Below are 25,807 nucleotides of genomic sequence, written 5' to 3' on the forward strand. Positions count from 1 at the left end.
TTTACTTGTTTCAAGCATCTTAGATAAGTCTCATATACTATATCCACCAGCAACCTAAGTATTCCATGAGATATACCCCTCCAGTAACATCATGAGGATGCCACAGGTACTGAAAGGAGAAGTTGCAGCTTTCATTATGATGCTTTCCACATGATACTTCATTTGGTCATAAACTTACAGGCTGAGTTTGGCATAGATACTTTTTGTGTGGCCTTTCAAGTATTTTACAAGCTCAGGTATGCCTTTGTTGACACTTCCTCGAGCACGACCTGCTAGGTGTGAGTACCGGATTTGGAAAGCGATCAAAGATCGCATCATTTCTAGGTACCAGAAGCAACCTGTGACCGTTACATTCCGGCGCTTGTGGGGCGCTTAAGCCAGGGGGGGGTGCGCCTATCTAACTGCCCCAGACCCCCTTTTCGCGGTGGTGGGGTGCGGATACGGGGGGATGGGTACGAGACAAAGTCGCACGATCATTTGACGACTCGCACAACACTGCTCCCAATATATAAAAAGTGGCAAAAGCGGTGGCGAGTGGCTGACGATCGGCCGATTCGGGGCGCTCGATGCTTCTCCTTCCAGTCAATCAGCCTCGTCGCCCAATCGAGACAACTGTTCGAGCACTGTTCGAGCAAAATCTCGAGCGATAAACAACTTGTGTTCTGCTCGAAAGGCCACAATGACTGCGAAATCGTTAGACTCAGGACGGAGCATGCCACAACCTTTGGATGGTGCTAGCCCCCTTCATCTTCGAACACGCAGATATTGTTACGTCTTTGTAACATTGCAGACTGAGGACAACGGTGGTTCTGTGGGACGAACCGTGCATACGCGGATTCCCGTCTATGAATGTCAAGAGTTCAATCCGCCAATACACACGACGGGCCGGTCCTGAGAATACACACCTCATGATGTGCGCATGACCACGCCCACCAACTTCCTCGGGGACGACGTATACACATAAAGCGTGAGGACAGACATAGGTCGGTACAGGTCACCATCTGTCTATAGCTTTGCAGACCACATCGCCATGTTCTCATACTGTCTCCTTGCTAGCATATGTTTCGCCTGTATTGCGCACGGGGTGCACGCATTGCCGTCCTACTCTAACAATGCGTCTGGCCCATCGGGTCCGATAGTTGATGTGGGATATGCAGCATTCCTGGGCAACGACTCTATCCCTGGGTTTCCCGGCATCGAGTTCTTTGGCGGTATACGCTACGTGCAGCCGCCGCTCGGTGAGCTGCGGTTCCGTGCCCCACAACTGCTAGACGAGACTGTGGGTCCGCATAATGTGACGGATGCCCGGGATTGGGGCGACATATGCATGCAAGAGCCCGCACAGGTTGGGTTCGGGTCGGAAGGTCCGTGGACTTAATGTTCAATCTGCGACAGCCAAGAGCTGAGCTTGCGTCGGTATTTGCAGACTGTCTGACCCTCAATGTGTGGAGATCAGCCGGGACGCAAGCAGGCGATAATGTTCCTGTTGCTCTGTACATCCATGTACGCAATTGCATGTCTGCGCAAGGCGGCAGAGCTCACATGACGTCATGTAGGGCGGAGGGAACTATGCGAATGCATGTAGTGCGCTAAGGCGAGGTCTGAGGCTGGGCTAACACGTGAATACTCGCAGAGCGCACAGGGCTTCCCGATGAGCAGCTGGGTGAATGAAACGGGCGGCGCGATGGTGGGCGTCAATATCCAGTACCGGCTAGGGATGTTTGGGTTTCTTGCGTCGGCGGCCGTGCAAGAGGACGGGGACATGAATGCTGGTCTGCTTGATCAGCGTGCGGCCTTCGATTGGGTTAGACGGTGGGTGCGATTATTATCGAGGATGGCGATCGTAAGGCATGGCTGACTGCGCGTGGCAGACACATCTCGAGTTTCGGCGGGGACCCCGGCAGGATAACTGTCAGTGGACAGAGCGCGGTACGTCTTCCTGCTTGCTACATTTGCTACAACATGTACTGATCGACTGTGCAGGGCTCTGCAGACATAGTGCATCAGATGGTGTCGTATGGAGGGCAAGGCGAGCCACCGTTCCAGGCTGCAGTAAGCGTCACACATTGGTCTACTAATATATAAAAGGCTGATGTTGATCCTGCGACTACCAGATTGCACAGAGTATCGGGATGGACCCACTTCCCATCCCTGAAGAATACGAGGTGAGTCCATAAGGAGGAAGGGCTCGGTGGTCGATTGATATATGTTGATTCCAGCACTGCTTCGCGAATGTCAGTGCATCCGTCGGATGTCTATCTCCGACCAATACGTCGCAGTCCATCATGAGCTGCCTCCGCGCGGCACCGCTGTCTGCCCTTGTTACGGCAATTAACAGCAGACCATCGAGCTGCGGCTTCCTGCCCGTCGTCGATGGCATGCTCTTGCCTGCGCTTCCGTCACAGCTGATTGCGACAGGCAGGTTCCATCGGATGCCGTTCATCGGTGGGCATGTCACAGACGACGGGTCGATCTTCGTGGGTGATCCCGCGAACTTTGTGAACACGACGGACGGGTTCGTTGCGTCCATCATGAAGCGGTATACATTGCTGGTGCGCCTCTGTGCTTCCGATCACCAACAACACACATCATGACGATACCTGCAGTCCAACACCACCATTGCGCGGATGATCGAACTGTATCCGTTGAGCGACTTTCCGTCGCAATGGGAGCGGGCGAAGAGGGCGTTTGGAGACACGGTGTTCACGTGCATGTCAGTAGCGTTTCGCAGTTGCCTCGCGACTCGCATGATAGCCAATTGGCGTTGAACAGGGACTGGGTCATTGCGCAGAAGCTAATGTCCGAGGGTCGGACGGACGCGTACAACTACCGGTTCAACACTCCAGATCCGGTGCAGCTTGCGGCGAACCCATGGGAAGGTGTGATGCACACGTCGGAGCTGTTCTTCCTGTTCCAGGGTGCGTCGTTGTCCGTGTTCCCTCTGTGTGCAGTCCGCGTCTGATGGGTGTGCATGTCGTCCAGGGACAAAGTGAGTTCTTGCATGAAGCCTGTTGTCCGTGTCCCATAACAAGTGGTACACAGCTCTGGCCCGTCGCCGACGACTCCTGTAGCGCTGTTTGCGCCATTCAACGCGTCGGAGAAAGTGCTGGCGACGGAGACGATAGGGTACTGGACGAGCTTCTCTCGTGCGTTCAGTCCAAACACATTCAAGCCGCTTGGATCGTCGCCGGAGTGGCTCACGGCAGAGAGCGGACGGCTTGTGATAGAGGAGGGCGGCGTGAATGGGACAGCTTCGTACATGGAAGAGAGGTCCCAAGCATACGAGGAGAGATGTGCGTTCTGGATGGAAGTTGGCACAGAGACGAGGGTGTAAGCATGGGTGGGATGTGATGAATACACTGAGGCTCTGTGTGGTTGAGAGCACGAGACATGGTTGCATGGAGAGTCGCCTAGAGAGTTTAGCGTACACAGTGCTGAATGACAAGCGTCAGGACCATGATGTGTCCATGACGACTTATCAGTCGTAACTTCATTACCAGTTGTACCAAGTTTCGGCTCGTATACGATTGACTGCGTAGTTTGCTCTGCAGATACGCGAGGATATGTCAAGGAAGCGTACACGGCACAGACACTTTGATGCAGTTGCGTTAACAATGGATAGTAGAGACAGCGGACATATCCTATCATCCACGCCGCCTCGTATATCCGAGCGTGGGAGCTATTCAAGGACGTTCTGCACCTGGAAAGTGAAGCTGAGCACGAGCGTCGATAAACACGGCGCCGTGGTCCTCGGCCTGGATAAAGCGCAGAAGATTGAGCCACGGTTCACTGAGTCAATGGAGACGCTCGTGAGAATTGCTCACGAATGAGTTTCTCAGCATGGATGGTTATATCCAAGCGGGTGATGTATCCCATGCCTGCCAGTAAGTACAATTGGTGGTAAGAAGATTATGCAATGTTTGACACGACATTAGACGAACGCATCCCGATGTATGGGAACAAATCATGATGCGCATAGTAAACATAATGGTACGGCTGTTCATCGTTATGAGGTGTCACAGATAAGCTTCCAACGCACGGTGCCACTCAGCGGACACACAGCCAGTGGTTCACGACCTTAACACACCATAATTAAGGAGATTGGCATCGTATCCTTGCTCCTGATGCCCCGGTTCCGGAGCAGTGGTTATAGCGCATCGAGGTCACCCGCGGCCTAGTGTCCATCTCGGACAGTATCCATGTGAAGCAGACAAAGGCCACATGCAAACTGTTCCGATGGTGATGGATCTCATGTGTGCAGACGAGATGACGCCCTGAGAGACAGGAAGATTCGCCAGTAGGTACAGGGCAGGCCTTGACCAGGCGTTTGTGATACAGATGAGAGCCTCAGGTGCGCGGGCGAGTCATATGAGTATCGCGAAAAAGACTCCAGCATCCAGAATTAGCCGGGAAAGACTTCCCCTGTTCAGCTTATTGCTGTAGCACTGCAACTGCAGCACTTGTCGTGCACGAGTATGTCAGCCCGTCTATCAGAAGTCAGTGCAGCCAGCCTGCGTGGATGTGAATGAGCCACTCGCACCATCATCACATGATTCGCATAGGCGAAGAACCCTCCGATGAAGACTCCGCTCCACATATGCTACCACTTTAGTCTGCAATTGCCCCCGAACATGCAGCTCGTTGAACGACGGTGATGTGGCTTCGAAATTGAATGGGAGAACCAGCTAGAACCAGTCGGCGTGAGCCACCTGGTCTAATAGATCTAGGTTTGATGATCATGGAGTCAAAGAGAGAGCTGGCCAAGTGGCAAGAATGAGCTTACGCAGTTGCCGTGCCTTTCTTCACTCCGGCACGGCCACAACAACGGTCACGTGTCGCTATGTGCGCTCGATAACTGGGGCAAGTCTCTTTGTTTCGGCATCTATCACCACATAGCTGGTACTGTCTGCGGGAAGGCATCACAGAACACGTTACAGTATGTGTGATTGATCATGCATGATGGCGTTTCGATGTGGTCATTGTATTGTAAAAGCAATTTTGTCTCACAAACAAGTTAGCCAACCAGCATCCTTGGTCGACGATAACACCGCCTCGAAGAAACGTAAGTCATCTCGTCTGATCCACATATAAATAAACTGAGAGCAAGGACAATGTAGACGCACCGTGCTGGTGATTTGTGGCTGAGTTTCGCCCGCTGGATATATAGTCTCTATCGCCTCCCTCCTTCGTATGTATACATCTCTCAACTACCTGCTTGATATCTTCGCTTATCATGTCTTCCGCATCTCAGAATCTCCAGAAATCCGCGTCGCTTGCGACCGCATCTCGGAATCCGCCAGAAACCAACGCTGAAGCGGAGAGCGCCCCGGTTCATCACAAGACTTCACCGCTAAAAGGAGGTATCGCCTCTCGCCAACAGTTCTCAGCGACAAATCCTACCGGAGAGAACTTGGATCGAAACCGCAAGGACCTCGCAGGCGACATGGAGAACCATCTCGCAGAGGTCACTGACGAGGAATTCTTACGTATGTTTGTCCCTGGGGATGACCCTACGCCTAAAGAGCAACAGAAGTTCTTGAGCTTCGACGAAGAAAAGCTCAAGCTCGCAGAGCCTGACATGGGCAGAGAAGTTGTATGTTTCCGGGATTGTTACTTATACACGTCCCGTTGCTGATCTTCGAATTTCGCAGATCCGTGTATCTAAATCGATACTTGGTAGCCACGAAGGGAATGATCTTGAAGCAAGGGATACATCTTACTGGCCCGATCCTACTGATACGAAGGGCAAGAAAAGGCCCGACGTCGTGATTTATCCGAAAGGTGGCCAGGCCTCTCGGGAGTATACGCTGACGGAGAAGAACTCGAAAGACAAGAAGAAAGGCAAGACGACGCTCGCTGACTACGACAGCAATGGAGGGGATAAAGCCGCGAATTTCGACGCCGATCAAGGTGAAGCGCCAGTCACTCTGCAAGATCAAGACCAGCATCTAGCCAGAGTGCGATGGGCTTGGATGTGTGTCCCCATCGAGCTCAAGTCTAAATCTTCACGGTCAGCATTTCCACTAGGCCAACAGATTTTTTGTAATGGTGGCGATGAGAGTCGGGCTGCAAGGGGACAACTTGCTGACTATGCGGCTCGGATTCTGCGGCGCCAGCACCGTACATTTTGCTTCATGATAACTGTGACAAGGACCGAAGCGCGACTCCTTCGCTGGGACCGAGCCGGCGCTGTGGTCACCAACAGCTTTGATCTCACTGATGCAGACAAGGCGCGCCCGCTATACATCTTTCTCTACCGACTGAGCAAGATGACTCCCGAGGAACGCGGCTACGATCCCACGGTGGTGCCCGCAACGGATGAAGAGAAGGAACTCATGCGAGATCGTAAGGATGCACTACCTGAGGGAGACTACCGTCGGAAACGTCTCGAGGTAGCGATGAAGCCTGGCTGGCCCATCTACAAGGTAATGATACCCCAAAAGGCCGTGGTCTCTGTGAACGCCTGGCGCGCTGTTGGTGAAGCAAAAGCGGCGGCGTCTGCGTCCGCAGGTCCACCTGCAACAGGTGAAACTTCTGTTCCCCCGCCTTTTTATTCAGAGCACACATCGCCGCCTTCTGAAGACAAGAATTACCGTTGTTTCTTAATTGCCGGCGATGACTTCTCGAGCGATTCCCCCATCGGTCGCGGCACTCGAGGATATATTGCGTATGACATGGAAACTGGGAGGTTTGTCTACCTGAAAGATGCCTGGCGTGCTGCATCTTCCAACTCGGAGATCAAGACTTACCAACAGTTGCACGAAAACCTCGTGTGCTTCATCGCGACTCCTATTTGTGGCGGTGATGTCATCGAAAGCGACGACAATCTGCAGCAAACCCGAACTCAAGAGGTCCTTTCCACAATATCTAGGCACATACACTGCCGTCTCGTCGTTGAAGAGATTGGCATCCCCATTTTTGACTATCCGACCGGTCGGAATCTGGTAGCTGTCATGTTGGACACTCTTCTAGGTGCGTATGCGAAATGGTCTACTCCCCTGACGTGTATGCTGATGATGTTCCGCAGCTCATGAAGCCGCATGGGAAAGAGCCAACGTAATGCATCGGGATATCAGCGCTGCAAACCTTCTCATGCTTCCAGACCCCGAATCAACTGAGGAGATCATCATGAGTGGCTTGTTAATTGACTGGGATCTTGCCAAGTACAGAAATCAACTTGAGAAAGGTTCAATAGACACCCGCTCAGTGAGTATTCCGTAAACTCAGGTCTCCCTGCGCCTGACTGATTAATATACACCAGGGAACATGGCAATTCAAGTCTGCGTTGCTCCTCAGAAGACCTGGTATGAAGCAGCATGAAGTATCGGACGACTTGGAATCATTCATGCACGTCCTCACGTGGCTTTGTCTGCGCTTTCACAAACACGATAATTCGCAAGGTCTGCAAGGCTACGTCACTTCGTTGTACGATTCGGCAAGTAGAAACCCGAAAACAAAGCTCATGGAGGGAGGCCAGATGAAGATGAAGTTCATCTCGGAAGGCGTCTCCTTCGTGGATCTATCAGAACGATCTCTACTGAAAACCCTCGTGTGCACCCTTGCTCTGCTTTGTAAGCAACATTATGCCGCGATCGACCTCACAGGATATCTGGACAAGGGAGCTGATGCTATCGATGTTCGGTACTTACGCAAGGAACGCAGAAGGGTCGGATACCGGAAAGACGTGAAGGCGGTGGACATATTTCGACTCAGACCGGAAGACACGGCTTCGAAGTCTGCTCAACTATACCTATCCACCCACGAACATTTCTTGAACGCGTTTTCGGATGCAGTGGACATGGAAGGTTATTTCCCAGAGAAAGTGGAGGACCAGTTCAGGGCGTTCGAGAAGAGCTCCGCTGGGGATCACGTTGTGCGATCGAGCCTTCCACTGGAGAGTACGGGATCGAAACGAGCTTCGAGAGAGAGCACCGCAGACCCCGAGCGCCCAGCTGCGAAGAAGCGTAGAACATTGTCGCGGAAGAAGGGTAAGAAGTTGTGCACCACCAAGAAGCGACTTTCCGCAGTTGTGGAGGACCGTCGATTGAGAGACGTCCTTGCGCCAACCGCAGAAGGGTCCCAGGCTGCAAGGGAAGGCACAGTGGCAACCGAAGAAGATATTGAGTCGGGAGACGTGGGCTACGATGCGACCTCCGAGGACAGCGGCGACGAGGACTACGATGACCCGAACGACAAGTCTTACGTTCCGGGAAGGCGCATCCAGTGACTCGTAGACGTTGGTGAGCTGGAAAAACATATTCCAGGGGTAGCAGGGCAGCTAGCGGACTAACAGTTTTTTTGCTATATGTATGATGGTGACCCGAAGCGTAGATTTATATAATTTGCTTCTGTCTTCACGTAGTTTTCTACATGATCGCTATGCAACGTAGCCAGGTATCTACTTGCCTTTCTCATGACTTCGACGATTTTGAGTGTGCCCAAGGCTACATTGCAAAACTGGAAGCTAATGATTCGACGTCATGACATCCACTCTCATGGCATCAGCTTTAAGATTTCAAACCAACCAGACAGCGGGCGCGCCACAAATACAATCTGGCCTTCATCCTCGCTGCTTGTCAGGGAAGCTAGTGACTGCCGGATGGTCAGTGGTCGAGCATCTACTAATTGTTAAAAGGGAATTTACACAGAAACGAGCATGGAGAACTGATAGATGATGGTGTCGGCAAGTACATCGTCAATATTTGTGCCTTGACCAAAGAGTCATCCTCAAGGTAGTCATATACTTCCGCTCTTTGGATGACCTCGCATCGGTGGTTGATGTCCCCGTGCAGCACCCCAGCCTTCTCCCAAGCCTGCCGATGTGCTGTACGCAGGAAAATCAGCACATGCTCTGAAATATACACAATTAAGCGCGACATACCAACCACGGCGCCAAACATCACCGCCACCAAGTCTTTGCTCGTGGGATAGTCCAGGATGGACTCACCGATCTCTTCCACCACAAGCCGGCAATGGATGTATTCTGCTTTGCCGTTGTGATCCTGAGCCAACGTTCGGTGCAGAGTCCCGTCGGTATGCACGACATCGCCACCACAAATCGGCGTGGCGATGTTTCCGACACCATGCTCGTGCAAATGCTGATAGACCTTGATCTCCGAGTTTCCTGTGGAGATGCGCCAAGAGTCCTTGAAGTATACAAATTTATCAGTCTTCATGTCGTACGCAAGGTACCCTCTTGTGCCACGCCCGATGAGAGAGGTGCTCGAGAAGTCATGTTTGCAGATCAAGAAGCACCGAGAAGTCGATGTCCTTCTTGGTTTCACGCACAACGGTAGGGTCGTAGCCGCGTTGTTTGTGGCTCATCATGCTTAATCGATACAGAAATGTCAGTAGCTTGTCCGCTTGATCGGGGTCTTTGAGATCGAGGGCTGTGGTAACAGCAGCACCAGCCCGGTCCCAGCGCATGAGTCGCGCCTCGGTGCGAGTGATTGCGATCATGAAGAAGAATAGACGGTGTTGGCGCTGAAGAATTCTGGCAGCGTAGTCGGCAAGTTGGCCTACTGCGGCTTGCCTGTGGATGTCACCAGGAAGGAAATCGCGTTCATTGCCGAACCCGAACGCCGACTTCTGGTGATCTGCCTTGAAATCCACTGGTACGCAGACCCGCGACCAACATGTCCGAGCAAGATGACTGTGAATTAGACAATTCGAGATTGAGAGTCTAAGTTCCGATGTCATTCACCCACGCGCGATGCAGAGAGATACCTGCGACTCAGCTTATCACCGAAGCAGGTGGGCTATTCATTAGACGAGGTCAACGATGAGTGCCATGGTATTACTCTACATTCGATCTCAATGTGCAGATCAATTGACCCTTTCATCAGCCCATCGACATTGCACCTGTTGCTGTCACTCAGTCCAATCACGTACTATCTGGCCATCGACATCTGTGATTCTCGGTTACATGCAGAATGTCTCCCGATTGGTATACGCAGGCAGCGGACAACAACAATAACAACGACTCGCAACGTTTTACGGTCATTGAGGCAGAGCAGACAAGCACAGCATCTTCGTCGACGGACGGTCGAGGGCGTCCGCCTTGGCGCTTGGCCGATGATCAGTGATCGTGCCTTCTGATTGGATGGTCTCCTATGATCCTCTGTCCTCTCCGCCCATGTCATATGCGCCACCTTTCTCTCGCCTCAAGGTCTTTCAAGGTGTCGATATCACTCAAAGTCTCGCCAATAAACACAGCGTCACCCAAACCCTTCTCTGACGTGGCAGGCTTGACGCACGGATCTGGAATGACTGGGGCGTCACATGCTTCCACCAGCAGCGGCAAATCTTCGTCTGCAGGCTCTGTAAGCGGCTTCCCGGAAGAGGACTTGCGCCAAGGAGGGCACAATAACGCTAGATATTCCTGCGAGACTGTGGCAAGTTCTCGACAAAGGCCGATACTGCATCGTCAGAAAACTCGGATACGGACAATACTCGAGCGTCTGGCTCGCGCGAGACAAAGGGTCAGTGAATGCATTTTAACGTCATGATTTTTATACACACGAAGGTTTCCAGGGAGGATCGCTTTGTATCTCTGAAGATCTTGACCTGCGAAGCGACCAAGGCACTTTCAGGCACATCACCATTGTCCGACGAGCTCGGTCTGCTGCAGAAGATAGCCGACGGAGACCAAGGGCATCCTGGATTCCGACATAACATCAAGTACTACGGCTCGTTTGAATTTCCGGGACCTCATGGCAAGCATCACTGTGTGATTACGGAGGTGCTTGGGTACAGCCTGGAGTATGTTCGCACACTGAACCCCAACGGAGACCGTCGTGTGCAGACGAGCACTGTCAAACGCGTCGTGAAGCACATCGTCCGAGGATTAGAGTATCTCCACGATGTCCGTGGGATTGTGCATGCAGGTTGAGACACCGCGCTTCTGTAGCACATGAATGGTAACGACTGACACCGACGACATTCCAGACATCAAACACGACAATATCCTCTTCCGGCCTGTCGATGTCGCAGCCGTTGTAGCACACGAGCTGTCGGCGGACCCTTCAGCATGCTACGACTGCGGCACAGAGATCAGTCCGCCTGTCGTGCCCACTGTGTCGCAGGTGCTTCCGCTATCCACGGAGCTGTTCATCCGGGAAGACCACTTGGAGGCTGTGGTCTCCGACGTCGGACACTGTAAGTTACTTCCTCGACGACATCGCACTGCTTATGTGGATCCACCCAGCGCACTGGAGAGACCGCCACTTCCAAGAGATCATCCAGCCAGCGGCTCTGCGTGCACCGGAGGTGATCCTTGGCTACAGATGGGACACGCCTGCGGATATATGGAATCTAGGGTGCATTGTTTGTATTTCACGTAATATTCATGTGTGCGCGACTAACGACGTGCGTGCGACAGGTGATGGAGCTTTTAATCGGGTTCTGGCTTTTCGAACCCAACAAGGAAAGCGGATGGGGTGTCGAGGAAGACCATCTCGTGCGCATGACGGAAGCGTTGGACACTCGCTTCGATGTCGAGTTTCTCAGCAAATGCATGCACAAGGACCAATTCTTCACCGCGGATGGTGCGTGGTTTGGATGCACACATACGTCGTGTTTCTACTGACTGCCCACTTACGCACGCGCAGGTAGTTTCGCTCATTTTGATGCGCACAAGGAGCCGACCTGGACCATTCGCAGGCTGCTAGAGGCCTTCTCTCTCGAACAAGATGAGGCTGAGATTGTCGAGGCAGAGCGATTTATCCTCAGATGCCTACGGCTTGTTCCTGAAGAGCGTGCCACGGCGGGAGATCTTGCCAACGACACATGGCTAGAGTAGAGGGAATGTGACGGAAACATTGCGGCCGCAAGATATGCACACATTTAAGCATGGAGCAGATCGTCGGCGACAACAAATGGGACCTCGGATGTTGCATGTGCGACGACGATCATCGTGTGTCAGCAGCAATATGTTTTGAGTGAGAATATACGTAAACCATACATACAGCGAATGACGAGACCAGTATGTATCACTATGTACTCAACGATAATTAGTCATGATACAACTGACAGAACGAACAGCATGACTGGCCCGACTACCGTTTCCTGCTATATCACCGAAATTCTCACTGATTCCACCACTTGCACTCACAAGGCACAATACCCTCGTAGCCCAAGCGCGATCATCAAGGAATTCATCCGAGTCCGTTTGAAGGTGGAGTCCATCGAGGAGCTCGTAGTGAGTACTCCCTTCGTCGTTCTTAATTGTTTGGACGAGCGATTGGATTCGTTCGACGATTGCGCTGATCGCTTCACACCCCTCATGCTTTGTTGCGCCGATGATTCTGTGGCTTGCGTGAACTGAGGTTTGTCCACCTTGTCGTTTGTGATTTGCGTATTGCTGTTCTTCTCCATATATTTGATAACTTCCCTGAATGCTTGCCAAATGCTCCTGTAGTTTGGGCTTGGTACTGGTATCGAGCAGCGGCCGTGCATATTCTTCGTCGGAGCTCTCGGCGCCTTCCTCGCCAAAGCTCTCAGCACCTTCTTGGGATCCCGAATGTTCCGCGGGATCATCGCCGCGAACGGAAATATCAATCTCGACTGGGGCCGCCGGGGGCTGCGATGGAGATTTCTTGCCCTTTTGTATCTTGATATCCTCAAGCTTTGCGATCTGCTCCTTCGTAGACGATGCGTTGTAATGCTGTTCGCATATTCCTGCCAGTTTGTTTGTCAATCTTTCCAGAGGCTTGGACGACAGATTTGCGAATGGCAATTTCCCCAAAAGCATGTAGTTGAATATATGAAACCCGCCCGTGTCATAGTCCACAAATGTCTCGAATTCGTCGTAGGTCCTGGACACAAGGTGACGGAGCTCACTTGAAAGGCCGGATAGACTGTGCTCGTACCACATGAGGATCGTCTAGTGGAGGACGTGGACAAAGGACTCGAGGTCGTCCGATACCTGGCGCAATTTCATAGGATACTGCAGGAGCATGGCTGAGCTGAACTGCCACGTTCCCTATGCCATAAAATTAGTCAATGTATAAGCAATGACCAGACATGGATCTCACCGAATGAGCAGGATGGTTCGATCCTATTCTTAGTTGGGCTTGGTACTTGCACAAGTCCCATTCAATGAGGATGCCCTCAACTTGACCGACTTTGGGCCCAGTACACTTGACCATGATATTATTCATACTGATGTCACAGTGTAGGATGTCGGCTTTGGTCCAAGCTAGATAATGCGCCAAAGGACCATAACAATTAGCCGGTCAACTCTGAATACAGTTCTCAGAGACACACTTGCCTAGCAGCGTGTCACTCAAAACGAGAATTAGCTTATACGAGCATTTGCAGTTATCCAGTGGTTCGTAAATCTCGTCAGTGATCAGACGGAAATGGATGCGTGCTCTCGTGTCCTTTCCGTGCGCGGTGTCCCTATATTTCTGCGTTATTGTGCGATGCACCTTGTTACCGCTCCTGACTATCTCACCGCTGATGGGTGTGGCAATGTTCTTCACCCCATTCCGCCACAAATCCTGGTAAACAGTACGCTCTGTTTTCCGCAGTGGCAAATCCAGCGGCCACGAATCCCTCATGAAGACCAGCCGCTTGCCACGTATATCGAATACCACATATCCGATCGTCGAACGACTAGCAGCGTCAGATCCTCTGCGGGAATGTCAGAATGTGATTGTGATGAATCTTCAGGCACACAAGCCTCGTCAACCTTAGGCTCAAGTTCCGCGGCCGAGATGAGGTTCTCGCGGGGGATCGTCACCTTGTAGATAGGCCATTTCGTCTCCATCGCATCCTTGAAGCGCTCTGTGTGATAGGGCGACAGCTTGCCGTCCTCCACCATGCCAACTTTCCACACTATCATCTCGTCGATGTCGTGGCGCGGCGCTTCAACAACACTGGTGTCAAACCCACGCTCTTCTTGCGTCATGGTCCCGTACTTGTACAAGAAAGTGACCATCGTGAACGAATCCTTGACGAATTCGAATGATTCAGACACGATGGTCCCAGCTCTATCCCATCGCAGTATACGCGCGTAGCAGCCCGCGACGACCACCATGAAGCAAAATTGCCGAGGCTGACTCCGCATCAAATGCAACGCATATTCGCTGATCTGGCTTCTCGCTTTGACGGCGCCGTGAGTCTGCGGAAGGAAGTTATCTTTCTCTGCTTGCCGATTGGATCCCGCGCCATCGCGCTCTTTGTCACAGATCGCTGGTGTCTTTCCCAACCTGCCATTGCTCGCTCGCGGAAGTGAGAACGGGTGATCCCTCGAAGTCGAGCTCTTGCACTCAATGACCAAGGAGGCACAACGCCATGATGTCGCCACCTCGGACGATGCCTGCGCTTTCTCTGTATTTTCCGCGTCTTCATTCGCCTTCGTCGCGGGCTGGTGTGTCGCGCGAGCCTCATCGTGGTCTTTGCAGACCGAGATATCTGAATTCTTCATTCCGCCGTCACCGCGATTGCTCCTGCCTGAGTTACCGGTGTCCCTTGCCACAAGCCTGCACCAAGACGCGTCGCCTTCTGTGCAGAGGTCCAAGATGGATCGTATGAATGCACACTAAAACAATCATTAGCAATGAAGAACGTTAACGAGGCCGTTGCATATCTTACAAGTGTCTTGTACGCGGACAGTCCTTCTCCCGTAAAGTTGTCTTCGCTGAGCTTGATCCTGGCGAGTTTAGCCTTCATCTCAGCCGTCGGTGCCTTCCCGCCAATGTGACGACACATCATGTCCCTGACTGGGATCGGCACGAGTTTGTCGTCCATTTCTCGTGCAGTATGATTTGTCAATTCGTGAGGTTGGCTGTTCCCTCTATGTTCCTTATGGTGAGAGTCTATTGTGAGAAAACCTTGGCTGACAAAGGGTAGAGTCCCGTGATTGGCGAAGGTTTCGAGTGAGTGTGGTGGATGGAGTTACTGAAGGCAGATACAGTAAGCACACGCATATACTTCGTTCTCTCAAGAGTGCAAAGACGGAGAAGGAAGACGCCATTCGTGCTAGTAGTTGAGCGCCTGCTTGATTGAGCAAAAGTTGGACATGAGGCGCGGGTTCAACAGGAGAGCCATCGGTAATACAAGACCACTTACACATTCACATTGATAGTCGTTCAATTCAATTTATGAACAACTTGTCAATGTTGTGATGTAAGTGCACAGCTAGCTATGCAGATGGGCATTGAAGTGAGTGGTTAAGGGGGAAAGTACACCATGTACTAAGCAGATCGTGCATATGATGTACAGCATCAACTGAACTGTGCTCTTATTGGTAGCTTCGAAGCGGCTGAGCTTGACTTGGACTTTGAGCTTGAAGGAGTCGACACTTGAGCTGATTGGTTGATTCGTGTCACGCCCACGTGACCCATTGGTGGTTCTTCTCCACACGCGTGCTCAGCGTGGCGTTGCAAGTTTGATCAACGCACGGTCCTTTACGCGCACCTTGTCCACCACCTTGTGTTCTCTGTTAGTAAGTTCCCGGAAATCAGTTCTCCAGGACGAAGCTGGCACACTCGATTGTCGAGAATTGACCTTGTTGATCCCACGAGCCCACGCCACGACTCAGCCTCGTTCACTGTGTTCTGAGCGTACACCTGCTGTAGTTCGCCTAAAAGGCGTGATACACTCTTTTGACGGTCCAAGGCGTGGTAAGTGGTCAGCGTATCGTTGTGGAACGGTTCAGAGTGAGCCTGATTGGCCACGTTGTTTCCGCAATATACGCGTGTTCTCCGTGCAAATATAGATCGCACCAACATCACATAGCGGCCACACCGACCGTCAAATCTCAGATCAGCGATTGAAGGTGAGTGCAGAGAAATTGGTGGCTCAAATGAAACTGATCCTCGTGCTGCACAATGAACAATGCAGATAACTTCTGGGGCACACCTGTCCCTCTTCACTTCCTTCTTAATCTCGTCTTGTGGCGAAGATCTCCTTCCGTGTGATAGTACATGTAGAAGGTATATAGTCCCACAATCCAGTGAGTCAAATGCCAAGCTTCCATACACCATGGAATCCTCATCTGCTCCTCAGACTGCATCTAGCGATACAGCGCCGATCCCCACCGACGCTGCTAAACAACCTCGCACACCTCCCAAAGCTTCAGCTGTACTACCGCCTCAATTTGGGTCTACGCCTCCGAAGCCGACACTAAACGCACAACAAGGCAACGCTATTGTGGGAATAAAGAGACGTAAGCTTCGTGACCGTTTTTACACCCCACTAGACATAGACATGTCCGGAAACTGGGTGGAGATCCCGGTAGACAAGTTCTCGGACTTTCTGCCTGGAGATGAACCGACAGACACAGTTCTCGCAACATTCAACGAAGAGACTTTTGACGAGAGCAAATTTACAACAACTAATGAAGAGGATATGTATACTCCATATGTGAGTCACTCTCCAAGCACTCTTGTTTTAGCGCGCTGACGCCAGTCGAGCAGTGTAGCACAGCCGAGAAGATCCTTGCGTTGGGCCCGGAAGACAGAAGACTTGTTGCGAGAGACACAGGAAGATACACGGATACACGCGGTAGCCCCAACGAGAAAATGCGACCGGACGTTATACTCTATCCTGCCACGAAGAAAGCCGAGGACGCGTACTCGCTGAAGGAGAATGAGCTGGCCAAGGCGGCCGACATGACGCCGGAACAGAAGATGTATGTCGCAAGGCCGTCCTGGGCTTGGGCGGACCTAGTCATGGAATTCAAGACCGAGAACGGCGACCATCCATTCCACTTCGCAGCGTCTGGAGAGGAATTCCTGTTGGACACTGAAGCGGCAATGGTGAGAAGAGGCCAGATCGCCAACTACGCCGCCGCCGTGTTGCGCAATCAACACCGCCAATTCTGCTTCATGGTTGTCGCTGCTGGGTGTCGTGCTCGCCTTCTGAGGTGGGACAGAAGCGGTGCCGTTGTCTCAAAGTCTTTTGATTTCGTTCGCGAGAACAAAGACATCATGTTCCGCTTCCTATACAAGTACAGCTGCATGAGCCAAGAGGAGAGAGGCTACGATCCAACCTTCGTCGAGGCTACACCCGCGGATGTCGACGCGATGAAGGCCTGGAAGGCTGAGGTCATGAAAGACAAGAAGGCGAGACTATCAGACTATCAGTCGCAATGTTTCGACCGCGAGCTGGCTGAGAGCTGGCCAGTCTACCGGGTTACCATTCCAAAGGAAGATCTTATCTCGGACATCTCGCTGACCCCAGGCAACAAACAAGATCAAGGACGCTCCGAGCCGTCTGCCAGTGGTGAACATATATGTGATGATGACCTTGTTCTTCTAGTTGGGAAGCCGAACAAGAATAGCAGCTCTCCTGTTGGACGGGGAATGCAGGGATACGTAGCCTATGACGTCCGGAAGCGGCGGCTGGTGTACCTGAAAGACAGCTGGCGACCTGATTTGGAGGATGCGCATCCGGAGCACAAGACGTACATTCATTTGTGGCAACATAATGTCAAGAACATCGCGAAGCTCTTGAGCGGAGGCGACGTGCGCATTGGAAACAGGATTCAGCGCACGTTGGCGCAGGACTGTGTCCGGGAGGTGACCAAGGTCAAGCACCTCGGTCGTGTGCACTATCGCATTGTCTTCTCCGAAGTCTATCGTCCGCTCGAGACGTACGGACATTCCCTCGACATGGTTGAAGTGATTTGCGATGCTTTGAAAGGTAAGCATCAACGTGATCATCTATCCATATATGCTCACTTGCATATTACTTTGCAGCACACAGGGATGCGTGGGAGAAGGCGGACGTTCTGCATCGCGACATCAGTGATGGTAATGTCATGATCCAGGATACATTTGATGAGAATGGTTGTCTTCAAATCGGGGGGATATTGAACGACTGGGATCTAGCAAAGTTCAAAAGTGAGCTAGAGAACCCTCCAAGCCGGAGACAACGTTCGGTAAGTACAATACCATTTGTGGCGGTAGTGCTGATCAAAGAAGCTGACTCACGGCATAATAGGGAACCTGGCAGTTTATGTCCGCATTCATTTTGAGCTTTCCGGAACAGAAAAAACACACGGTCTCAGACGACTTAGAATCCTTCGTTCACTTGACCAATTGGCTTGTACTGAAATGGCACCTCCACCACTTTTCCCCACATCCTGCCTTACTCAAAAGACACGTCACGAACACCTACGACGCATTTGCGGAGAACGCCGAAGGTCTCGATCTCGGCGGCGAACAGAAGCATGGATACTTGAGCACAGGGGAAATTCCGTTTGCGCCAGTTCAGAAAAGCCCACCTTTAGAACATCTCACTAAAGCACTCGCCGAGACATGCCATGCCCATTACGATGCGCACAAAGAAGAATGGCAGCGTCTTTTGGACATCCAGCGTCGCGAAAATGCCAAACGCGCGTCGAAATCGAAACCGATGGAGAAGCCTGTAATCCATCGCTCCGTGAAAGCTGAGTATCTCCAGAGATCGTCTGGCAGCACGTCAGTGGTCCATAATCTCCAGCGATCTCAGGAGCTATCTTTAATTGCATCGTTTGGGCCCTTGGATGACCACAATGCCTTGATCTCAATCTACTCGGACGTCATTCTTACTTTCGCCTATCTCCTTCAAGACGGCAATGAGACAGATAAATTGCAACAGAGTCAGTTCAAGGACATCCTCGACACCGGCTCGAGATCTCAAAATCGCTCAAAGCGCCCATCTCAGAGCTCAGAAGAGGGCCAGCCACGATCCAAGAAGCCCAAGCGGTCTCCGCAAGAGGCGACTGGCGAGGGGTCTTCCCTTCAAACGATCGTGGAGGATCATGACGAGCTGACAGTGCCAGCGGCCGGTGGATTCGAACAGGTTTTGCCTGTCGATGAGCACACGTCTTCCACGCTTCCGCAATTGGCCGCCGAAAAGGACGGCACCACGACTGAGTGAACGATGTTCGCGTCGGAATTGTGAATCGGATCACTAATACTCAGTATGTATGTGTCGTTGCCGTTTCGTGGTTCGGTAACTATCTATTGCGTGTCCTGGACTTAGTACTAATTTATAACATTGCGCCCTCATACTTGTCTCCAGTAGATTGTATGTATGCTAAATATATCATATAAGTTGGCTTGGATTGTATCTGGCGGAGTGGGCGTGAGTGCCACAGCTCCCGAAATTGCAAAACAGTATATAAACCTATACTTCAAATTGTTACGGTGAGTCTTGAGGTGCGCCATTTCGTTTGGGTTGGAAGGCACACTCGCTCGTCTCATCCTCATCTCTGGTGAAGTTTAAGGCCTTCACACCTCCACGCCAAGTTCACGGGAAGCTCATGTCTGCCGCCCGTCCCTTGGCTCCCTACCTTTCTCGAAGTATATTCCAAGTCGATGCTATAATTCACGCTCTCATTCACTCTCACACTGGCTATCTGAATCAACTCTACGCCACGCATACAATGTACGTATCCTGTAGTGCCCACCACTGTAGACTTTTGAACAACGGATGTACACAACATTGAGCTGTGGGTACGGGGGGCACGCGCAAGGGTAAAATGGCACACATCGAGATTTCATACAATAACTGTATGTCCCAGAGCATTCAAGTCACGGTCACAGTCGCCGATCAGCCTGAATATGAACAGCCAGCATCGTGGAGCGTAGACACAGCCATGTCAGGCGCATGCATTAGATTTCAAGTAGTACTTAACGCTCACGACTCATTTACCCTGTGGTCGCTTGAAATGCCCGCAACCGCCCGAGTGCAGCATCACTGATTCGGAATGTTCGATAGGTGTAGTACCGAAGCATAAGGGCACATCACATTCTGCTTTTACCACCTATGATCTGCTAGTGGTCGAAAGGATACGGCATCAAGTCGCTGAGCGACCGCACCTCCACTCCTCCACTCGCGTCTCCCTGATCACGCCGCGTATCATAATCACCTGGGACAAGCAGGCACGGCATATGTGATGGGCAGAACTCGTACAGAACTTGACGGCAGAGCCCACAGGGAGAGATCGGCACTGCGACGTCACTATGCAGCAGTCGTCTCATGTCCACTGAAAACGAGATGACGAGCGCACCTGACTATCGCAATCGCACGGAAGGTACGAATGCCTTCGCTCTACGCGCGTTTGATTGTTCATCGAGGTCTTTCTGCATTGATATGAGCACGTACGACTGCCTTCACGATCGCTGTCCTCTCCGCGCACACGCAGCCTAACGGTATGGTGAGCATGTCCAGCGCGAGCGAAGGGTGTACCTTTTGTTGCTACCTGAGGAGACGCAGTCAACGCTCGCCCCAGAGACGATGTCCAGATCGGCGGTCAGTAGGGCGGAAAGGCGGATGCCCAGGCGAGCTGTCAGCATTCTCTCAAGCTATCGAGAATAAACCAGCAACGGAACACTCCAAAGTAAGGTACCCACCGCCGAACGCCGCCGCCACCAGTCGTCTCCGATCAGTGTCACTCCACGTGTCCCATACCACAGCATGGACGTTTGAAGTCAAAGGCGAGACTCGGGGTGAGATTAGCCACGTAGATGCAACGTTGTCGGTTGAACGTTGCGTACTAGCGCATGCTGGACTTTGACGGCCCAGGCCCCGGATCAGCGGGAAAATAAGTTTTATTCGAGCTTCTGTAGGATATCTCGACACGACTACGTTACGATCTATGCCGGTAGTCCCTCCGCCCATCTTGTCCGACCATGGTCCAAGTAGATCGCTACACGTCTCGGACGGTACGTATGATCAATGGCAAGTCGCGCGCCAAACTGGGTACGCCCAACAGTCATGCCGCAGAGTGAGGACCTGCGGCGTGCTCCAACTCGAGAGAATGCGTGCATAATGGCCTCAAAGGTTGTGGACGTAACCGTGTTTACAGGTATCGACCTTGTGCGAGCTGTTGGTGCATCTAAGAAACCCAGCATACGAAGGTCCAAACTCGTGTCTATGACGTAAAATCATGATCAGCCACAGCAATGATCACGTGCTGAAACGCGCTCTTGTGAACCGTGGGGAAGACATGTTAGCTGCTACGCTCGTCACCTGGTTTATACCGCCCAAAGGCATCACGGAAAATATCACGAGTACGTGCAATCGGCCATCGCACGCTAGCGGATCGATACGAACCTTGTATTCTGCAGGTGGCAGTTCCCAAACAAAGAAATTGACCAATCAACGCGAGTGATCGTCCCAGCCTTGCGACATCACCGCCTCGAAGAAGCGTGAGTCACCCTAGCAATGAGTCACAGACAAAACGAATTGAGAACGAGGACAATGCAGGTGCCTCTTGCTGGTGGCTTTCGCCCAAACTGGGACCGCTGAGCAGCGAGTATAAAACTCGAGCTGTATGTAAGTACACATTTCTCCTTTCCTCTCGAGTAAACATGTCTTCTACTCCCACACCTTCTGAATCTGACATCGCTCCAAACAGCCAACAGTCTCCCAGGACTTGTACTCCTTCGCCTGCACCCAATCCCGCCTTATTGACTACTCCTGCGAAAGCAAAGTTGGCTAGTGATCCGCACTCAGCACAATCGACCATAGGCACAGAAAACAGTGATAAACATAGACTTCTGCTAGCCGGCGATATGGACAAACGTTCGCAAGATATGGAAGTGGAATCCTTTTTTGATAACTTTGTACCTGGAGATGACCCAACCCCCGAGGAGCGAGCGCAGTTCCTGGTATTCGAAGAGGATGATTTCAAGAAAAAGGAGAAGGAAATGGCTGCTGCATTAGTAAGCATCTACTACGCTCTTGATCATATATGACGGCCTAACAACCACGCTTTTTCTAGTGCCGCGTTTCTAATTCTGTTCTCAACGTCAATCCGAATAATGACCTGTTGGCGAGGCACACCTCAGATTGGCCTGACTCGACAGATGCTGTGGACGGTTCTATTGGCAAAAAGAGGCCTGACGTAGTCCTTTATCCCAAGGGCGACGAAGCTCAGGAGGACTACAAGCTGCAAGGGAACAATAACGATGGAGACGCGAATTCGTTAGATGATGACGAGAGCATGGCGCAGCTGGCCAGAGTGCGATGGGCGTGGATGTGCGTTCCTATCGAGCTCAAGACAGATCGCGATCTGGCTCCCTTCGAATTTGGCCCTGGCAGCGACAAATATTTCTACAGGTCGGCACTAGAGAAGCGCAAGGCAAGAGGTCAGATTGCCGACTATGCCGCAAGGCTCATGCGTCGTCAACACCGCGAGTTCTGCTTCATGATCGTCATCTGCAGATCCGAAGCGCGCCTTGTACGCTGGGACAGAGCTGGCGCTATCGTCACGAATCCCTTCGACTTCGTGGCTGACCCAGATTACATGTACAGATTCCTCTATCGGCTGAGCAAGATGAACCGCCATCAACGAGGCTATGACCCGACGGTGGAACCCGCGACTAAGGAAGAGATCAACATGATGCAAGCATGCAGAGAGACCTTGCAGGACCCGTACCTTCGCGAATGTCTAGATCAGGCCATGTCACCAGGCTGGCCTATAAGCAAGGTGAAATTCCGTCAGGAAGACGTGGTCTGTGTGGAATCGTGGCAATCTGCTGGCGGAGACAACTGTTCTGACTCATCTCCCGCTCTGAGGGTGTCTGCTTCACGTATTGCGGATGCCCCACTGGCGACTTGTGCTTCATCGACCTCCTCGCCTTCATCTCCAGAACATACCCATGTCACTTCGCCTCAACTTCTGCAACCACCCCGCTCCTTCTTAACCGGCAAGCACGTCTACGCAAGTCTTTCTCCCGACGGACGTGGAACGAAATGCTACATTGCGTACGACCTTGCTACTGGCGAGCTCGTATTCCTCAAAGATTCCTGGCGTGCAGAGATGTCAAAATCTGAAATCGAAGTCTATGAAAGGCTGTGGAGGAAAGGTGTGGGGTACATCGCCACGCCTGTTTGTGGCGGCGACGTGATCGGGGAAAGAGGAATAAAGCAGCAAACGCGAACTCATGAGTTCTCCTCTAGGACGTCAGTGAGAATTCATTGCCGTCTCGTCGTGCAAGAAATTGCCCGGCCCCTCAAAGACTACAAATCCAGCAGGATACTGGTTTCAGTGATGATGTGTGCGCTCACAGGTGAGTACGACCTGGCCATCTCTCTACAGTCAGTACTAATATCCTTACGCAGCTCACCGTGATGCATGGGAGCGTGCTGGCGTGATGCATCGTGACGTCAGTGCTGCAAATATACTCATTGTGGACCCAGTGAAGGGACTTGGAATTCTCAACGACTGGGATTTGTGCAAATATGACGTCGAGCTGCAAGGTGGTGCTACTCAAGATGATCGATCGGTAAGTGTTCTGTCGCCTGGTTGCCTGCTAGTTTTGACAAAATGACCAGGGAACGTGGCCATTCATGTCGGCGATGTTTCTCAGATATCCCGGAAAGAAGCCATATGAGCTGTCCGATGACCTCGAATCATTCGTGCACATATTGAACTGGTTTTGTCTCCGCTATCATCCTCACAATCGTCTCACGGATCTGCAAACCCATGTGGAATACGTATATCACGGGATGGAGATCGACTCGAAGCAGCATACCGTTACTGGAGGACATCAGAAGCTGATGTTTCTCAAGTCCGGACAGCTTTTCGTGGAACTCAGCGATGCATCCCCGCTAAGGACACTTGTCGAGGATCTCGCGCGCATATGCCGAGAACATTATGCGAAAGTTGATTTTAGCAAGTTCGACGTTGTAAGAAAGACGGACCCTGCGATAGACTTGGACGGTGATGGTGACGCTGGCCTGGCTGCCATTACAGAGTTTGCGAAAAGCCAATATGCCGACACCCAAAAAGTGGTCAAGCCGAGCCCGCAGGTCGGAATAGCCGAGATGTCGTCAAACCGTCCTCCTGCCCTCTCCACTCATCGTCCGATCATGTATGCATTTGCCTGTGCTGTTACGACCAAAGGCACATGGCTAGTGGACAAACAGGGAGACCAGTTTGTTTTCAGGTCGGGCTCCAGGGAACCTCCCGTGCGTTCGAGTATCGCCATGTCGGACTCGAGTCTGAAACGGAAGCCGGAAGATGCTGGTCTGGACCGCGAAGCGTCTGCACCTCGGAAGTTGCCAAGGTCGGAGGGTAAGACACGCAAGCCTTCCGGCTTATCCAAAGGGTGCTCTGTCATGAATGCCTGAGAATGGTCCGGCGGAGGCCAGCTCATTGTATTGCATTGCCACATCTTGACTACGAGCCACGGTAGGCGCGTTTTGAGAGAATATGTCTATACCGGTGTATTTGTGTATGTATGTTCTTGTGATACTTAACCTGTGGACACCTTCCCCAAATACAGCTCGCATTTACATCTATCATCTGCCCCTGATTGATATCCGCAAGTGAACCTATTCAGATACCGAACGGTGAAACCAATGTCCTTAGGTTGTCTGTGCTGTGTCATTGCTCTTCTCGACGTCACTGCCACAGGTTATGAATCACATGCCCCACTTGTCAGCTGCCTGTAAACTCCAATTGAAAGTGGTTGAGACTCGGTTGCGCTGCAGATGTATCTACGTAGTCTATGATCCAACACGTCGCCTTACCATGAGGTCGGGTTTTTTGAGCAGCACTCTAAATCTGAGTGTGAGGAAGCGGCGGAGGCCAAACCATTTGATTGCACCCGTTGTGTGGCGTGCTTAAGGTGCGCCTGCTACTTTTGCCTTGTTGCTGCGCTATTATCTATACAATGGCAATGGTTGCTTTGGAGAATGCATGCAGAGTTGTACAGTTTCAAATGATGGGGAGCGTAGCGTAGTGTCGCGACGTAGGATCGAGCAACAGGGGAAACACAGACCAAAAGACGCTGGGGGTGTTCAACTGGGTTTTACCGAAGCGATGGTGAGCAGAGCTCAAACCTAAGGCTAGGGACAAGATAATATATTAGTTAGTGAAGTAAGGAAAAGGTACAAAGGAGGGCTTACTGACCTAGGGACAAGAGGTTGAAACTGAGGTCCCTAGGGCAGCAGAGGCCGGCTTATATACAGGGGATGTTTAGGGGAGGCTGTGCACACTGGTCCGTGCGCAGCTGGTCCGTGCGCAGCATGCTGACACAGCCCTGGGGGCCAGTGAGTCAGAGAGGCTGTGTCAGCAGAGCCAGAGCTGTGCCATGCACTGCCACCCATCTAATCTAATTGTACAGTAGATAATGACACGTCCATATTGGGCATGTAGTACATAGGTCGCGGGTTCGAGCCTGCAAAAAGGAAAAATTAAAAGATGGCTAGATGCCGTGCCAAGTCGTGACATTACCCCCCCCTCAATGGCGTATGACCTCATGTGAGGTGCCCTTGCCCATCTCCCATCCAGAGCGGCATCATGCTTCAGTCAGCAGTGAAGGCATAGGCTGAAAGTTGAGACCCCCAAAGATAGCAGCATTGAGGTGACAAGGGGCGTTCAGGTTCTTCCGATGGAAGTCGGCTATGAGGGCAGTATCACAAAACCTACAAACCCACCTTATAGCTTGATATTGAGGGGGGGAGATAATAGCACTTAAGTATGGGGAGGTAATGCTGTTAAGCGCAACAACGAAGTGAATAGAACTGGGGGACAGGGTGCCCCAGGATGCTGCCTTATATACATGAGGGAAAACCCCCCAGGGACCGGTAATGGACCCCTGGTACCTAGCTGGGTAAGGATTACTAAGTATCATGTGCTCTATGATGTCATATATGATGTCATAGTCTGGCCCTGCCCTGCCCTGGCCTAGGGTCCAGAATTGACCAGCCTATGGCCTAGTGCCTGAGCCTAGCTCCTACCTATGATGTCAGAATGATGTCATGGTCCAGAAGGAGTCTGGTTTCTATCTAGAAAAGGTCTGGCATCAGAGTCCAGCCTGATGTGTCAGACAAGATCATGTGTCGCTTATTTAAG

At 51.8% G+C, this 25,807-nt stretch overlaps 7 protein-coding genes across 7 annotated transcripts in view; 5 read left to right on the forward strand and 2 right to left on the reverse strand.

The window, feature by feature from the left end:
* POSPLADRAFT_1160806 (hypothetical protein) overlaps positions 1-3,830 on the forward strand; it is a gene marked incomplete at both ends in the record, with an annotated part of 7,146 nt that extends 3,316 nt beyond the window's left edge. Inside the window, 12 exons of the mRNA XM_024487599.1 lie at positions 699-778; positions 1,057-1,364; positions 1,427-1,503; positions 1,634-1,812; positions 1,872-1,929; positions 1,984-2,052; positions 2,115-2,165; positions 2,220-2,552; positions 2,607-2,713; positions 2,755-2,925; positions 3,043-3,328; positions 3,552-3,830. Coding sequence (XP_024332970.1) covers positions 699-778; positions 1,057-1,364; positions 1,427-1,503; positions 1,634-1,812; positions 1,872-1,929; positions 1,984-2,052; positions 2,115-2,165; positions 2,220-2,552; positions 2,607-2,713; positions 2,755-2,925; positions 3,043-3,328; positions 3,552-3,830 — 1,998 coding nt within the window. The remainder of the gene's footprint in view (positions 1-698; positions 779-1,056; positions 1,365-1,426; positions 1,504-1,633; positions 1,813-1,871; positions 1,930-1,983; positions 2,053-2,114; positions 2,166-2,219; positions 2,553-2,606; positions 2,714-2,754; positions 2,926-3,042; positions 3,329-3,551) is intronic.
* Positions 3,831-5,233: 1,403 nt separating this feature from the next.
* POSPLADRAFT_1160795 (hypothetical protein) lies at positions 5,234-8,227 on the forward strand (the record flags this gene model as incomplete). Its single annotated transcript, XM_024487597.1, has 4 exons — positions 5,234-5,593; positions 5,652-6,972; positions 7,028-7,206; positions 7,262-8,227. 4 exons carry the CDS (start codon positions 5,234-5,236, stop codon positions 8,225-8,227), a joined length of 2,826 nt encoding a protein of 941 aa, XP_024332971.1.
* Positions 8,228-8,560: 333 nt separating this feature from the next.
* POSPLADRAFT_1062925 (hypothetical protein) lies at positions 8,561-9,176 on the reverse strand (the record flags this gene model as incomplete). Its single annotated transcript, XM_024481573.1, has 3 exons — positions 8,561-8,592; positions 8,645-8,824; positions 8,882-9,176. 3 exons carry the CDS (start codon positions 9,174-9,176, stop codon positions 8,561-8,563), a joined length of 507 nt encoding a protein of 168 aa, XP_024332972.1.
* A 756-nt stretch (positions 9,177-9,932) lies between these two features.
* Positions 9,933-13,059, forward strand: POSPLADRAFT_1175423 (hypothetical protein; the record flags this gene model as incomplete). Its single annotated transcript, XM_024488352.1, is given in 11 exon segments — positions 9,933-10,081; positions 10,169-10,322; positions 10,342-10,485; positions 10,538-10,886; positions 10,948-11,157; positions 11,207-11,325; positions 11,381-11,550; positions 11,614-11,796; positions 12,034-12,199; positions 12,419-12,606; positions 12,707-13,059. The coding sequence occupies 11 exon segments, from the start codon at positions 9,933-9,935 to the stop codon at positions 12,753-12,755; spliced, it is 1,881 nt and encodes a 626-aa protein (XP_024332973.1). The 3' UTR covers positions 12,756-13,059.
* A 499-nt stretch (positions 13,060-13,558) lies between these two features.
* On the reverse strand, positions 13,559-14,754 carry POSPLADRAFT_1062927 (hypothetical protein; the record flags this gene model as incomplete). The annotated part of the gene is made up of 2 exons (XM_024481574.1): positions 13,559-14,545; positions 14,599-14,754. 2 exons carry the CDS (start codon positions 14,752-14,754, stop codon positions 13,559-13,561), a joined length of 1,143 nt encoding a protein of 380 aa, XP_024332974.1.
* Positions 14,755-15,990: 1,236 nt separating this feature from the next.
* On the forward strand, positions 15,991-18,873 carry POSPLADRAFT_1076692 (hypothetical protein; the record flags this gene model as incomplete). The annotated part of the gene is made up of 4 exons (XM_024482940.1): positions 15,991-16,371; positions 16,425-17,652; positions 17,709-17,890; positions 17,953-18,873. 4 exons carry the CDS (start codon positions 15,991-15,993, stop codon positions 18,871-18,873), a joined length of 2,712 nt encoding a protein of 903 aa, XP_024332975.1.
* A 1,104-nt stretch (positions 18,874-19,977) lies between these two features.
* Positions 19,978-24,160, forward strand: POSPLADRAFT_1175427 (hypothetical protein; the record flags this gene model as incomplete). The annotated part of the gene is made up of 9 exons (XM_024488353.1): positions 19,978-20,032; positions 20,568-20,663; positions 20,714-20,858; positions 20,902-21,011; positions 21,208-21,276; positions 21,508-21,665; positions 21,725-23,015; positions 23,068-23,231; positions 23,281-24,160. The coding sequence occupies 9 exons, from the start codon at positions 19,978-19,980 to the stop codon at positions 24,076-24,078; spliced, it is 2,886 nt and encodes a 961-aa protein (XP_024332976.1). The 3' UTR covers positions 24,079-24,160.
* Positions 24,161-25,807: the final 1,647 nt, after the last annotated feature.

The sequence above is a fragment of the Postia placenta genome (genome assembly GCF_002117355.1).
Source record: "Postia placenta MAD-698-R-SB12 unplaced genomic scaffold POSPLAscaffold_26, whole genome shotgun sequence".
Classification (NCBI taxonomy): domain Eukaryota; kingdom Fungi; phylum Basidiomycota; class Agaricomycetes; order Polyporales; family Adustoporiaceae; genus Rhodonia; species Rhodonia placenta.